The 16302-nt window shown below is 44.8% G+C and overlaps 1 protein-coding gene across 4 annotated transcripts in view; it reads left to right on the top strand.

Annotated features, from left to right (window-relative positions):
- MOCS1 (molybdenum cofactor synthesis 1) overlaps positions 1-16302 on the top strand; it is a 34757-nt gene that overhangs the window by 3022 nt on the left and 15433 nt on the right. For all 4 annotated transcript variants that reach the window (XM_072833143.1, XM_072833140.1, XM_072833141.1 and 1 more), the window contains exons 2-3: positions 3978-4104; positions 5661-5828. In XM_072833143.1, the coding sequence (XP_072689244.1) occupies positions 3978-4104; positions 5661-5828 (295 nt within the window). The remainder of the gene's footprint in view (positions 1-3977; positions 4105-5660; positions 5829-16302) is intronic.

Below are 16302 nucleotides of genomic sequence, written 5' to 3' on the forward strand. Positions count from 1 at the left end.
CTCGCTCTGGTGAAGTGCAACTGTCCGTGCCAGGAGCCATACGTGTAAAGACCCCACACTTAGGGAAGGTTGGAGGGAGAGAAAGGATCCAGACCTTGGGCAGGGTGCTTTGCTGTGTCTTCTTGTTTAATAGAGATTAATTTTGAGGCACCTCTGGTATATGTCACCCCAAATAGCAAGGATCCCAAATCAGAGCCAGTGATATTGGAGTTTGGAATGTGTTCTTTTTCTCCTGAATAACTCTGTTTATTATACTCTAGAGCTACTTGGGGGCTGGCCTTTATCCTTCCAGTGCCCAAAGTTAGTGACTACTTTGTGGGTGGCATTCCTCCCTTAACTAATTCCTTTGCACTCCCCTTCCCCACCCCATTATACCCCAATCACCCCTGGGCAGGTAGACAAGATACATCCAGTAGCAGATGGCAGGCTGCCTAGTGCCTGGTCATCTGCACTTGTGTCCATGGTCCTGGAGGAGTTCAGACACCACTTGCCCAGCTTTGGGAACTGTGATAGCAAGTCTGAAACCCCAGCCTTGGCCTGCCTGCCATCAAGTAGACCTGGGCCTTGTGAGACTGACTGGGGGACCTGGCAAGAGTGGGAAAACCAGCTACTGCACACACAGTGCTCCTCGAATATGTGTCTAATAAATCAATATAGTAAGTAGGAGTTGTATTCAGAAAAGGGTAACGATCATTTATTGAATACCTGCTATGTGCCAGGAACTCCTTCAACCTAGTTAGGTAGGATTATTCTCCACCCTTTATGGATGAAGAAATGAAGGCTTAAAAAATTGGGGTGATTTGCTCTACAGCTAGTTAGTAATAAACCCGGGCTTGTAATTCAGGTTTACTGACTCCTAGAGCCTGTGCTCTGAACTGCAACAATTACCCCCAGATTAAAATAGCTCCTGATCCTGGTGTTGCTGGGCCAGTGCTTCTCAGCCAAGCCACAAAGTGAAGAACTGAGACAACAACAACAAAAAAAGCCAGGGCCCCATCCTGGGGCAATTGAGTCAGAATCTTTGGAGTGGGGTTCGGGCAGCAGCGCTTCTTGGAAGCACTGCTGGTAGTTTTGATGTGCAAACAGCTGAGAGCCACTGTACTAGGTGAGACCAGCCTGGAGATGAATGATGACCCCAGTGTGACTGGCTTTGCACACACCACCTTTCTCTTCTGATGAAGGACCAGCCTCTTCGTTCATTGATCCAGTGACACACCGTGTAGATGTCAGGATACTGAAGCAGGCAGAGGGCTTCCCACACCAGGGCAACAGCCGGGCCAGGCTGGGCTCTGTGGATATAAGCAGCTAAGGGCTTTCTGCTGCTTCTGACAGGTCCCAGCCCTTCCTGGGTGAAGGACATCGCTGTCTACTCTGCCCGGTAATGCCTTCTGGGTCCAGGGCTCCTCTGACTGGCACTGCTATTTTTTCCTCCAGGTATTCTAAAGGAAAGGGAAAGATGGAAGAATGAAAGTAGGACATGCAGTGTTGGAGGAGAGAAGAGGCAGAGATGAAACTTGTGAATGTCACAGTGATGAGTTTGCGAGGCTGGCTGGGTGAGAGACTGTGTGTGTGTGTGTGTGTGTGTGTGTGTGTGTGTGTGTGAGGGGTTGCTTCTGGCAGTACAGAGTCGGAATGAATCTAGATAAAGTCACTCTAGGTCTCAGCAGTGAAATCCAGCCTGCCCCTCTGAGGGCCACAGCAGAGTGCCTCATTCCATTTCCTGTGCCCTATTGCTCCGCTGGCTCCCTTGTTTCTGCCAAGTCATGCTCCCTGGTCCTCTCACTTGCTCCCAGTTGGTGCCCTTTGACTCCTCCCTCACCCAGCCACCAACCTCCAGTATTAGGAAGGGCGACTAGTGAGAGGGTGGGGCCTGAGGCCACTAACAAATTTCTGAATCGTAAGACTTTGATGAGGAATTGGGTGCAACTCTGCCAGAAATGCAGACTTCCAGGGATCTGATCTTTTGGACTGTGGTCTTGACTCTGTAGTATCCCCTGCCTGACCCCCAAGGCTACTGGTGGAAAGGCAGTGGAGTGAGGGAGGGAGGTGGGAAGGACTGTGAGGATTCTAGTAGGCAGCAGTTCAGAGAAGCGAGCGCTGCTTGCTTGTCATGGGACTTGGAGGACACTGGTCTTGGGGTGAGCAGAGTGAGGTCACTTTTATGCACCCAGGAAAATCTTGGAAGCACCCCCACATACTTTCACTTCTGTCTCTTCTATCTCCTGAGTCCGTGGTCCTTGACCCTGGCTGTACTTTAGAATCCACTAGAGAGACTAGAAATGCACGTGCTCAGAGATCCAAATTCGGTTGCTCTTGAGGGAAGTTTTTCCTGAAGCTGCCAGGTGCAGCCAGTGCTGAGAAGGTCATTGAAGTAATGTTCCTTCCAGGTGCACAGTTACCCTGGGCCTCCAGGGGGCCTGAGGCCTTCTGCTCTCTTAGGTTACAAGATCATGATAACCCTGGGTGCTGACCTTCTAGATTCCTGACCCCCTTCCCTTCTCTTACCCAAGCCCATCGCTAGGTCCTTATTTTATAACTGGGAAAACAGGCCTGGAGAAGTGGGGGTGCTTTCTCAGGGTGTTGGGACACACCTGGCCCAGAAACCAGTCCAGAGCCCCTGGCCACAGACCCCATGAACAATCTCATGATCAACTTCATGATTCCTTTGTGATAAAGATTCTAAGAAAGGACTTCTCCCCACCCTATGCTCCATCCCACGTACCTTCTTGGACTCACCCTTTGCAATTAGAGGGAGGAATATAGAGCTTGGACTCAGAAGACCTGGATTTGAAGCTTGGTTTGGCCTGTGGGGTTCTTGAACCCCATCCAAGCTTCAGTTACAGTAATCCCTTATGGGGTAGGTGTGGGAATTGAACAGAGAGCATTCTTTGGAAGCTTAAACATGTTTTGTAAATGTTCCTTCCATGGAGCAACTATGTCATCAGCGTCCATTGTGACAGGAAGTTGGACTAGATCAGACTTGGGAAAACACTGAGGTTGGCTGCCTTCTGTCTCTCCCCAGGAGGAGTTTGGGCCTTGCAGGGAGCCTCCAGCAATCTCCTCCCTCTTAGGCTTTAGACAGTGGGTGTATAATCCTTCCTTCCAGCAATGGGTGGGGTGAAAGATGAAGACCAATCTCTGCATGGGTTTAGTGGGATCCTGTGGGCCTCCCCATACTACCTTCCTAGAGGCTGCTGGCCTCATTCCTTCTGCAAGGCTGTCCCTGCCTCAGAAGCCTTCCACATGAGGGGAGCCTTCCCCGTGAATGTACCCTCCCTCCCCCAGCTGGGTGTAGTCCTCAGCTGTTCCCAGTGGCTTAGCTCATTAGGTCCTCCTGGGCAGTGCTGAGGCCCCAGGGAGCCCAGCTGACAGGAGAGTAGGTATGTGGAGGCAGCTGATATGACACTCACCCCGCAGAGTTAGTGAGTCTGCTTTGAGCTGCTTCCATCTCCCATTCCAAAGGTAGGGAATGTGAGGTCTGGGTTGGAGAAGTGGCTCACTGTGTCCCAGGTGGCCACCATCAGTGACCGTCTTCCCCTCTCCTCTGTTCTGGACACACTTGCCACTTGGCATAGTGACCAGGTGCTGAGTGGCACATTCTCTCCCACTGACCCATCCAAGAAATACTGGAGATCTTTGCTCCTGGACAGCCTTCCTTTGAAGGAGGAGGGTGGGCAGTAGGATGGTGACAGGGAGAGAAAGGGGGCTGGGTGGGGCAGCTGTGTCCCCATAGGGGTACTGCTCCCTTGGGGCTGAGTTGAGGCCTTGGGGACAGGTCCTTCCCTGTGGGCAAGGTCCTTCCCTGTGGGAGAATCCCTGCTCCCCCAGGACTGTAGAGCCCACATGGATGTCTAAGATGACGATGGGGGAGGGGATGTCCTATGGGAGGGGGCTTATGTCCCTGGGGTGGGCTCTCCATGCCCCTCTCCCCCCAGCTCAGGCACAGAGGCCCACATTTCCTCTGCCCCACGTTGCAGGAGCTGTCCAGGCGGAGACAGTTCCTGCGGGAGCACGCGGTCCCCTTCTCTGCCTTCCTCACCGACAGCTTCGGCCGGCAACACAGCTACCTGCGGATCTCCCTCACCGAGAAGTGCAATCTCAGATGTGAGTCACCTTCCTGGGCCCCTGTCCCCACTGCTGAGGCAGCCTCTGAAATCTCCCTGTGCCCGGGAATCCTCCTGAACCCACCCCATTCCTCTTACCAGCAGTGTCTCTGCCCTCCCTTCTTCCCTGCCTGCCAGCTGGGGTTGCTGATCCTGGATCGGCAACTGAATCTTTACGATCCTGGGAGCTGAGTTCTGCTTAGAACTAATTTTGAGAACAGCATTATAATCGAGATTGGACCTAAATCTCACTATTCAGGGCTCTTTCTCCCTCTGTCCTGTTTCACATGATTCCCAGAGTTCAGGATGTGGCCAGGGGCTGGTTTGGGGGTGCTGGACACTGTAAACATATGAGGTACACAGCGGTGCCCATGGCCGGCACTGCCACTATGAAGACATCCCAGTCCTGTGACAGAAGTTGCTTGGGGCCAGGCTAATACACAGCGTATTCGTTTCATAATCATTTATGGAGTGTGCCAGAGGTGTAGCCACTGCTGGAGGGAATTTCAAAGTTTGTCTCTTTCCCTCTCTCCTGCTTTCCATGGTAGTGCCCAATAAGAAATATATTTACTTCATGGCCCAATAAATACACATGTGTATATAGTAAATGTTTTATCAAACAGTGCTTGCAGCATGCGGTTCTGATGTTCTGATATTCTTTACCTGTTCTATTCTATCTTAAAAGACCAATTCTGGATCCTTCACTAATTTTGACTAAATGGCTCCATACCAGATCTTGACCCAGTCCTTGATAAAACTCCCATAGGAGCTGATGGTAGGGGATGGTACCCCCCACCCTCCAAGCTCCCCTCATTTGACCCATTCTGCTACCTCACCCTGAACAAGTAGTTCCTCAGTTTTCCAACCTGTGAAATGGGACTGATAACCTGAAATGGATAGGCTGGACATGAGAGCTCTTGTCACTACAGAGATAACGATTTGCCAAACCAGATGAAATGAGAGGTGGCCAGTGCCAGAAGGAATGGGCCCAGGGCCTAGGTCTGCCAGACAGATCCTGCCTAGCTAACTGCCCCACGTGCTGAGGGAATCAGCCTCTTGGCATCCCCCACGTAAGGCTGCCTCTGCTCTCCCCCTGTTACATCCTCTTTATCTTTATTTGTTTTAAGATTTTATTTATTTATTCATGAAAGAGACAGAGAGAGAGAGGCAGAGACACAGGCAGAGGGAGAAGCAGGCTCCATGCAAGGAGCCTGATGTGGGACTCGATCCGGGGACTCCAGGATCATGCCCTGGGCCGAAGGCAGCTGCTAAACCGCTGAGCCACCCAGAGATTCCCAGATCCATCCTCTTTAACCCATTCCCTTGGCCTCCTCTCTGAGGGAAGGGGCAGTGTTGGCATGTCATAGATGACAAAGGTGGGGCCCCAAGAGAGTCACTAGGGTTTGTACCAGCTCAGATTTGGCGAGGCCATTCCTCATCATCCAGGTGGGGTTCAAGAGAGACTTCTGGCCTGGTGGAGGAATGGGGGTCTGTTGGCCCCATAGGCCCAAGTGCTGTGGTCATGGCCTACCTCTGTGTCCCCTCCCTTCCCCTCAGGTCAGTACTGCATGCCTGAGGAGGGTGTCCCACTGACCCCCAAGGCCGACCTGCTGACCACAGAGGAGATCCTGACACTTGCACGGCTCTTTGTGAAGGAAGGTGTAGACAAGATCCGGCTCACAGGGGGAGAGCCGCTCATTCGGCCAGACGTGGTGGACATTGTGGGTGAGTTTGACAAAAGCTGTGGCCATTTCTACTAACTCCTGCTGCATCCAGCTGGACTTCAGTATTCATATCGGCAGCTGACATCCATTCAGAACATAATGCTCACTTAGCCCTACCAGCCTCTGAGACAGCTACCATTATTATTCCTATCTTGTTAGGACATGAGGCTCAGAAGTTCAGTAACTTACTCAAAGTTGCAAAGCTGCTAAATGCAAGAAGCCAGTGGGTTGCTGGGCTAAAGCCTCACCAGGGCCTTCAGGTTCATGTGGTCTGACTCTTGCTGACCTCTGAGACCTCTTGCCTGTCCCTCTGAATCCATCCCACCCCTCCACACACACCACCAGGCCTTTTGACTTGCTCTTCCCTTTGCTGGGAACACAGTGCACACTGCTGGCCTTGTTTGGGACTCTGCACACATGTCATCTCCCTGGGGAGGCCTCCTTGCCCACTCTCTCCAAAGTACATCCTCAGCTACTCTCTCCACATACACACCTCAGCTACTCTCTGCCCCAGAAGTTGGCAAGCAAGAGCCTATAGGCCTAATCTGGGTCACCACCTGTTTTTGTATGACCCGTGGGCTAAGAACGGTTTTTATATTGCTAAGCGGTTAAAAGAAAAAACTCAAAAGAAAATAGCATTTTGTGACACATGAAATCATAAATTCATTGCTAATAAAGTTTTATTGGAACATAGCTGGACATCTGCTCATTTACATATTTCCCAGGGCTGCTTTTGCAGAGTTGAATAGTTGCTACAAAGACCATGTGGCCGGCAAAGCCAAAAATTGTTACTATCTGGCCTTTTGTAGAAAAAAATATGGCAACCCCCACTTACTCTATCTCCTTCTCCTACCTTATTTTTTCTTCATAGCATTTGTCTCATGAGAGGTTATGTTACTTGGTTGTATGTTTATATTTCCTTTGTATTGTCTCCTCCCATTAATTGGCATGAAAGCTCTTGGAGCTGAGGCCACTTTGGTTCCCAGCTGTGTTCCCAGCATGTAGGCACATGCCTGACGCGTAGCTGGTGCTCGCTGATACTTGTTGGTTTGCAGTATGATCTCTGAAGTAGGACATTCCTGCACGTGAATGTCGGCTGTGCCTCTTACTAGCAGCAACCTTTGGGCAACTTTTTTTTTTTTTTCTTTAAGATCTTTATTTCAGAGTGAGCGAGGGAGAGAGTGTGAGCATGAGCACAGGCAGGGGTGGTGGGGAGGGGCAGAAGCAGAGGGAGAAGCAGATTCTATCCCAGGACCCTGAGATAAAGACCTGGGTCATCCAGGCACCCCCTGGGCAACTTTTACATTCATTCTAAGCCTCCAGAGATAAAGTGGACCTCCCACAGGAAATGAGCAGGAAACGCCCAGCACATGGGGAAACTCTCTGTAAGGGCTCAGCGTTGCTTCTAAGCCTCAAGGTCAGGCAGAGAGAGATCTTTGCTTCTATAGTTTATAGATGATGAAATCAGAGGAAAATAAGGCTCTGTGTTCTTAGTTCTGAACCCCACCCCTGCTGCTCTGGTGGGCTCTCCCAGGCCTCTGTTTTGATTCAGTGAATGTTCTCTGGAGGCTTCTTATGTGTCTGATCTTGTGCTGGGGGGCACAAAGGTGAATGAGCTGCAGGCCTTGCCATTGAGGATCCACAGCCCATTGGTAGAAGCAGCTGCCAGAGCAGCTGTCTGCTAAGGACCATGGAAGCCCAGAGGAGGTGCCCCTGACAGTTTTTTCTTCCCTCCTTCCCCAAGGCCAGCTGACTCCAGCCACCACTGGTCACGTGACCTGGGATCCTGCCCTCATTCCTGTGCTGGAGGAACTGGCCTAGGGTTGCTCACCGCCTGTTCCAGGTGGCTCTTCAGAGCTGAAACCAGACTGGTTTCCAGGAAAGAGCTGAACCTGCTGAGCCTGGCTGACTGCCAGGCCCAGCCCCCTCATTCAGGCCATATCATCTGCCCTCTGGCATGGGTTCCATCCTCAACCTCTGTGCTCTGTGCAGGGCCTGTGGGGGAGCAGAGGGATGGGGATCACCACGAGTCTAAGAGGGATGACTGAGAACAGTCATAAGGACACTGTTTTTTCCATGGAAACCAGGAAAGTTGACAGCCCTGTTCCCACTCTGCCACTGCCCAGCCCTGTGAACTTGGGCAGACTCATTCCCCACTCTGAGCCTCAGTATCCTCATCTGTGCCCTGGCCACTTCACAGGCCTTCCCTGCTATGATGGCCCATGGCTCTTGGTCCTAGCCAATAGCATGGGGTGAACAAGGGTTGGTCAGCACATAGATGTTAGATAGGACAAGGCCCCGACTGCAGTGACCTGCTCGGGAGGATTTACCTCCCACCCCCAAGGGTGTGGGTTGACTAAGAAAGACAGCCGTGCACTTCCCCCCCAATGCTCCAAAAGAATGACAGCTGCTAGGCTGTGGGTTGCTGTGGTGCTGCGCTTGCTAACACCTTGGCATCTCTCAGCCAAGCTCCTTTGATCTTCCCCAGAGGCTGTGCCTCAGAGCAAAGCTGCCCAGAAGGGCACAGCAGATGGGTACTCGTGGAGAAGCGGGGCTGAGGGGAGGTGGTGAGGGCTTAGCGGTCAGAGCTGGATTGCTCACCAACACTTGTCCCCACCCCCCAGGTGCGAATATGGAGGGACCCCACCCAGACGTGCAGAGTGAAGGGATCCCAGGTTTGTCCGAGCCTGCTGTCCTGATCACTTCAGATCCCTGCCCGAAGCACGGGCAGTCTTGGGCCTGATGCTGCAGAGCTCCCCGCGGGAAGCCCACGCAGCCTGCTCTGGCTCCCTGTCTGTAATTACTGTGATCCCCCTGTGCCAACCCAGACTCCGAAGCGCTTCTCCCACCTGGCTTGGCATGGGAACAAGCTCCCCCACCCCTTCTTTTTCAGCTAAGCCGTCTGAAGCAGGACTGCCCAGCCGAACTTTTCCTGCTGGTGGAAATGTTCTCTATCTGTGTTGCATGATGCGCTAGTGAGGACTCACGCATAGCCCTGGGGACTCGGCATGTGGCTGGTGTAACCCAGGCACTGAACTGGTAACTTTATTACATCGTAATTAATTGAAGTAGCCCCACATGGCCAACGGTTGTCTCGGCCGATGGTGAAGGTTTGGGCTGTTTGTATTTATCATTCCCTATCTCATTTTTAAAAAATGAAAGACAGCATTTTGGAACTTTATGAGGATCATGCTGTGTGTCTTTCCGGGCTTGCTCTTTTGACGCAATGGAAATTTGTACACGTCATTCCGAGTTGCAATCCGTTCCTTTTCTCTGCTGTCCCATTCTGTATATGTAGCACACTCTATCATGTTAGTGAGCGAGCGTTTGGGCTGCTTCCAGTGTTTGGATGTTATAAACAGTGCTACTTGGAACATTTTTATTTTCGTTCATGTGTCCTAGAGTGCCCTTCCTGTAGGAGTGGAATTGCTGCCTGGTATAATAGGTGAATGTTTAACTTTGGAAAACAATTTGGTGTTATCTACGGAGCCCTGTGCCACTTTCCTCTGAGCCATATCCTCCTCGGTGCTCAGTATTCTTATTCTGGATTTTTGCCAGCTGAACGAGGATGAAATGGTATTCTTTTTGGTCTTTATTTGTATTTCCCTATTTGGGAATGAGGTCAAGCATCTCTCAACATGTTTATCAGCTCAAAATATCTTTTTTTTTTTCCTCCTGTGTCATACCACCTCATGTCTTTTGCTCCCATTTCTATTCTTTCTGTTTGTTCTTTCAGATTGGTTTGGAAACAGTTCTTTACTTATGTTGCAAATGTCTTTTCCCAGTTTGAAAAAAATGAGTGACATTGTGTATAACAATTCTTTTGATCAGTAGCAGTTCTTAAATGGATCAGTTTTATCCTTTATGGTCAGTGCTTTTTATGTCCTTCTACTGAAACACCTCACCCAAGGTCAGAACAACTCCCTCTGTTTCCACTAAAACAGTTAAAATTTTGCCTTTTGCATTTAAGTCCTGAATGCATCTGTAGCTGATTTTGGGGAATCCAGTTTCATTTTTTTCCCCATGTGATAGTCATTTTCTCTAGTTCCTCCTTTTGGAAGCCTCTGCTTCCTCTATAAATCTACCATGTGTGCATTTATGTGATGGGTGCTGTTCTATCTCAATAGGTTAGCTTGTCTATCTCAATGCCAATATCATACAGCCTTAATCACTGTAGCATCATGGTAAGGCCACTATCTGGTTGAGCAAGTTCTTTATATTCTTGAGCAGTGCTTTAGCTATGCTTTGTCCATGGAAATTTTAGTACTTGGCAAGTTCCATGAAAAATTTTGTTGGGATTTGTGTGTGTGTGTGTGTGTGTGTGTGTGTGTGTGTTAAAATACATGCAACATAAAATTTACCATCTTAACCATTTTTTCTTTTCTTTTTCTTTTCTTTTTTTTTTTTTTTTTAGAGAGTGTGTGTGCACATGCATGCATGAGCAGTCAGGGAGGGGTAGAGGGAAAGGGAGAGAGAGAATCTTAAGCAGGCTCCACACTCAGTATGGAGCCCATTGTGGGGCTGACTCTCACAACCCTGAGATCATGACCTGAGTCAAAATCAAGAGTCAGAGGCTTAACTGACTGAGCCATTCAGGTGCCCCCATCTTAACCAGTTTTTTTTTTTTTTTTTTTTAAGATTTTATTTATTTACTCATGAGAGACACACAGAGAGAGGGTAGAGACATAGGCAGAGGACTATGTCCCAGGACTCAATCCCAGGACCCCAGGATCATGACTTGAGCCAAAGGCAGATGCTCAACCACTGAGCTACCCAAGTGCCCCCATCTTAACCATTTTAAATTAAACAGTTCAGTAGTATTAAGTACATTCACACTGTTGTGTACCATCCCCACCATCCATATCCACAACTCCTTTCATCTTGTGAATCTGAAACTCTGTACCCATTAAAAAATAACTCCTTATTCTCCACTCTCCTCAGCCCTTGGCAACCACCATTATACTTTGTCATTATGATTTGGGTTACCTAAGAATTTCATAGAAGTGGAATCGTGGAATATTCGTCTTTGTGGGTCTGGCTTACTTCATTTAGTATAATGTCCTGAAGGTTCATCCATTCCATTCAATGTTGTGTATTGCAACATTTCTTTTTTTTTTTTTTTAAGATTTTATTTCTTTATTCATGAGAGACACACACACACACACAGAGAGAGAGAGAGAGAGGCAGAGACACAGGCAGAGGGAGAAGCAGGCTCCATGCAGGGAGCCCGATGTGGGACTCGATCCCAGGACTCCAGGATCACAACCTGGGCCAAAGGCAGGTGTTAAACCACTGAGCCACCCAGGCATCCCGCAACATTTCTTTTTAAAGCTGAATAATATTTATGTCTATACCATGTGTTGGTAATCTATTTATTGGTCAGCTTGGATTGCTTCTCCATAATGCTGCTGTGAACATTGGTGTAAAAATATCTCTTTGAAACCCTGATTTCAAAGAGATTGTGGAAGTGGCATTGCTGGGTCATATGGTATTTCTGTTTCTAATTTTTTGGGGGGGACCCCTATACTGTTTTCCACAGCAACTGCACCAGTTTACATTCCCACCAGCAGTGCAGAGGGCTCTACTTTCTCCACATCCTCATCAGCACGGTTGTTTCTGGGTTTTTTTTTTTTTTTTTTTGATAGTAGCCAAGCTAGTGGGTGTGGGGTGGTATCTCACTGTAATTTCAATTTGCACTAATGATTAGTGATGTTGAACATCTTTTCATGTGCTTATTGGCCGTTCATAGATCTTCTCTGGAGAAAGATCTATTCAGATTCTTTACCTGCTTTTAAATTAAGTTGTTTTGTTGTTGCTGCTAAATTTGAGGAATTCTCTAATATTCTTGATATTAACCCTTTATCAGATACATGATTTATAGGTATTTTCTCCCATTCTGTGGCTGCTCTGTTGAAAGTGTCTTTTGATGCACAAAAATTTTAAATACTGCTGAAGTCCAATTTGTCTATTTTTCTTTTGTTGCCTGTGCCTTTGGTGTCCTATCCAAGAAACCAATGCCAAATCCAGTGTCATATAGCTTTTATGCTAGGATTTCTTCCAAGAGTTTTATTGTTTTAGGGCTTATATTTTGGTCACTGAGCCATTTCAAGTTAATTTTTGAATATGATGTTTGGTAAAGGTCCAACTTCATTCTTTGGCATGTAAATACCCAATTTTCCTAACACTGTTTGCTTTCAAATGCACTGAATGGTCTAGACACCCTTAAAATCATTTGACCATACATGCAAGGGTTTATTTCTGGACTCTATTCCATTGGTGTATATGTCTATGCCAATACCACCCTGTTTTGATTACTATAGCTTCATAATAGGTTTTGAAACCAGGAAGTGGGAGTCTTCCATTTGTTCTTCCTTTTCAAGATTGTTTTGGCTATTTGGGCTTCCTTGAGATTCCATGTGAATTTTAGGGTGGGTTCTTCTATTTCAACAAAAAACGTCATTGGATTTTGCTAGAGGTTGCATTGAATCTGTAGATTTCTTGAGGTAATATTGTCATGTTAACAATATTAAGTCTTCCAATCTATGATGCGTGTCCATTTATCTTTCATTTATTTTGGCAATGTTTTATAGTTGTCATAGTGCAAGCCTTTTCCCTCCTTGGTTAATTCCTAAATCTTTTATTTTTATGTTATAAATGGAGTTGTTTTCTTTTAAGAGTGTTCATAGTATGTATATCTCTTGGTATTTTAATGTCATTAAATCTATATATCAAATTGGGGAGAATTGACCTCTGTTTTGTTCATACTCCCACCTTCCCACAGCCATCTCCTTCCTTTGCCCTTCTCTCTGCTCTAGGTGGCTGACCCCTAAGGTTACCCAGGGTCTCCTTGCCTCTTGCTTTTCCGATGCATTTGGGTTTCTTCATTGGGTTTTTGACAGTAGCTGAATTCCCTCCAAGACTAAAACTCCCACAGAGCATCCTGACCTCCATGGTGACTTAGTTGGAGAGGAAATTAAGTTAGGAGTCCATGTGTTTTTGGTCCTAGGCATGGTAATGGATCCCCAGTGTTACTAGTCTGAGTGTTGTACTAATTGTTAGGGCCCTTAATTCTGCCCATACCTTGGCAAGTAGTCATTCATTAAAGTTTTCCTTTTAACGATTTGGGATTAATTCTGTTTTATGCTAGCGTCCTGATGGAGAGTATAAAACTTTTAAAATTACATTGTTTAATTGTTTTTGGTATATTATAGCATTGATAGAAGAATATGTCTGTTTAGATTCCTTGAAATTTTCTGTACTAGCAACCATATCATCAGCAACTAAGGGAATTTTTTTCCTTTCTTATCTATTGATTTTAATTTCCTTTTCTTGTCCTATTGCAATATCTAAGATCTCAATATAATCTTGAATAGTAATAGTAATAGGAGAATGCTCCTAATGTTTCCCCATTTAGAATGGTATTTCATTTTTTTTTCCACAAATAACTTAAGCAATGAAGGTCCCTTTCTATCTTAAGTTTTTTTTTTTTTAAGTTATATACTTTCTTTATATATGTTAGGATGATCTATGATTTTTTTTTTCTATATGCTATTATTCTGAATGACTTTATGGCTTTTCTTATAGTACTCCTGTAGTACACTCAACCTAGTCATGGTAAACGGTGCTTTTATCTACTATTAGGTTCAGTTTATTGATATTTTAAGTTTTTGCATTTATATCTGTGAGTACAATGGGCATGTATTTTGCCTTCCTCATGCCTGCCTTGACTGATTGTGATGTTAATTTTCAACGAATGAGTTGGGTAGTGTATTAGTCCACTCGGGCTGCTCTAACAAAATATCATAGGTTAGGTAGCTTATAAACAACAAACATTTATTTCTCACAGTTCTGGAGGTTGGAAATCCAAGATGAAGGTGCCAGCATGGTCAGATGAGGGCTTTTTTCTAGCTCACAGACTTCTCATTGTATGGTCACATGGCAGAGGGAGGTCTGTGGAATCTCTTTTATCAGAGCACTAATCCCTCATCCTTAAGACCTAATCACCTCCCAAAGGCTCCTTCTTCTAACATCATCACATTGAGCATTAGGATTCAACATGTGAATTTGAATGAGAGAGGGCACAAACATACAATCATAGCACATAATATTGCCTCTTATTCTTTCATCTGCAAGAGTTTGTATTAATCTGTAATAATCACTTATTTTTTCTCACTTGTAAACTTGTACCTCGTATAGTCTTTGCAGGGAGTTTTTAACTGATGCTTCAATTCCTTTAATAGTTATTGTACTATTCAAAATCTTGACTTCTTTTAGAGTCAGTTTTGGTAGTTTTTTTTTTTTTAAGACATTTGTCATTATTTCTTATTTCAAATTTATTGGTGTAAATTGTTGATAGCATTTTCTTATCTTTTAATCTGTTTTACTTGCAGTTTTGGTTTTTTTAATCTCACTATGATTTATTTGTACCTTATCTCTTTTTTGTTTCTTGATAAATTTTGCCAGAGGTTTGTCTATTGCGCTAATCTTCAACAAACCAACTTTTGGATTTGTTGAATCTTACTAGTATATTTCTGTATATTTCTATTCTGTTTTATTACTTCTGCTTCCATCTTGATGTAGCCTATTTCTTTCATAACATTTAGCTATAAGTATTTAATTTTTATTCTGATTTGTGCTTTGATCTATGAAATATTTATGTCTTGTTTTTAATTTCTGAATATATGAGGATTTTTCATTTATATTTTATTATTAAATTATAATTTAATTATGTAGTGGTCAGAATCTTCTCTATATGATAATTATTCTTTAAAATTTATTGAGGCTTTCTTTATGATTTAATATATTGTCAGTTTTTATAAATGTTCTATGTGTGCTTGCAGAGAATGGTTATTTAATTATTGGATGGAGACATCTGTATTTGTTCATTGGCTCCAGCTTGTTAATTTTATTGTTCAAATCTTTGGTTATCTCTATTTGCTGGCTTTCTATCTGTTTGGCCTGCCAATAATAAATAAGTAGGTAGATTTGTTAATTTCTCCCAGAGGTCCTATTTCTTTTTATTTTATATATAGTGGAAGTGATTTTATTAGGTTCATATGTGATGAGAATTGTTATGTCTTCTTCATAAATTGAATTTTTTATCACTATGTAATGGCTTTCTTTATAATGATACTTTGGGTCTTTAAGGTCTATGTATTTTACTTTACTAAAGTTATATTAACTTGCTTTTGGCTTTAGTAAGACCATTGTGTCTGGTTTCACCTTTTTACTTTAAACCTTTTTATGTTCTTATTATGCTTTAGATATGTCTGTTATTACAGCACATAGCTGTTACCTGTGTCTCTTTTACCAAATTTGACGATCTCTGACCTAACTATTGTGTTGATGCCTGGTACCTTTATGGAAACTATTGAAATATTTGGACTTATTTCTATAATCTTTTATCTGTCATACTTCTTCTATATTTCTTTTTCCTCTCTTTTGGCTTTTAAATAAATGATCTCTCTTTTCCTTGACAAGATAAGAACTTTAGTGCACTCTCAGGCCCCTTGATCTTTGTTACTCTTACCCCCACCTGTATTGTTGATATTTTCTAGAATTTTATCTCTGGGTTATTAGGACTAGTCTGCCCCTCTGTGTGTATATCTCTCTCTTTTTAATTTTTTTAAAAAAATATTGCATTTATTTGAGAGAAAGAGAGAGAGAGAGAGAGAGAGAGAGAGAGAGAATGCACACACAAGTGGGAGGAGTAGAGGGAGAGGGACAAGCAGACTCCAGACTGAGTGAGGCACCCTATGCAAAGCTTGATACCCTTCTACTTATGACCTACAATTTTTAATTATATTGTGACTTCTTATTCTCTTCCTCTTTTTTCTTTTTTTCAAAGATTTTATTTATTTTATTTGACAGAGAGAGAGAGAGAGAGAGAGCAGGGCTAGGGGCACAGGGAGAGGGAGAGAATCTCAAGCAGGCTCCATGCTGAACACAGAGCCAGACTTGGGATTCAGTCTCACGACCCTAAGATCATGACCTGAACTGAAACCAATAGTCAAACGCTTAACCTGCTGAGCTACTTAAGTGCCCCTCTCTTCTTCCTCTTCCTGGGAGAGCCCTAAATCTTAGCTTCTACTTCACCATGTTATTATAGATCTTATTTCTTGTGTTCTTTATTTCACAATTATGCCTTCATCTACTATTTCTTTCCCCTCGTTATTTTTTTTTTAAGATTTTATTTATTCATGACAAACACAGAGAGATAGGCAGAGACACAGGCAGAGGAAGAAGCAGGATCCATGCAGGGAGCACAATGCAGAACTTGATCTCAGAACCCCAGGACCACAGCCTGAGCCAAAGGCAGACACTCAAAAACTGAGCCACCCAGGTGTCCCTCCCCTCATTCTTTTTTATGATGAAATTTTTTTCATGTTGCTAGCCTTTGTTATTTCTTTTGCTGTATTTACTTTTGTTCTGTTTTAATAATTCTGCTATATATTTTATAGATTTTGGGTTAAGGA

Source organism: Canis lupus, chromosome 7 (genome assembly GCF_048164855.1).
Source record: "Canis lupus baileyi chromosome 7, mCanLup2.hap1, whole genome shotgun sequence".
Lineage (NCBI taxonomy): Eukaryota > Metazoa > Chordata > Mammalia > Carnivora > Canidae > Canis > Canis lupus.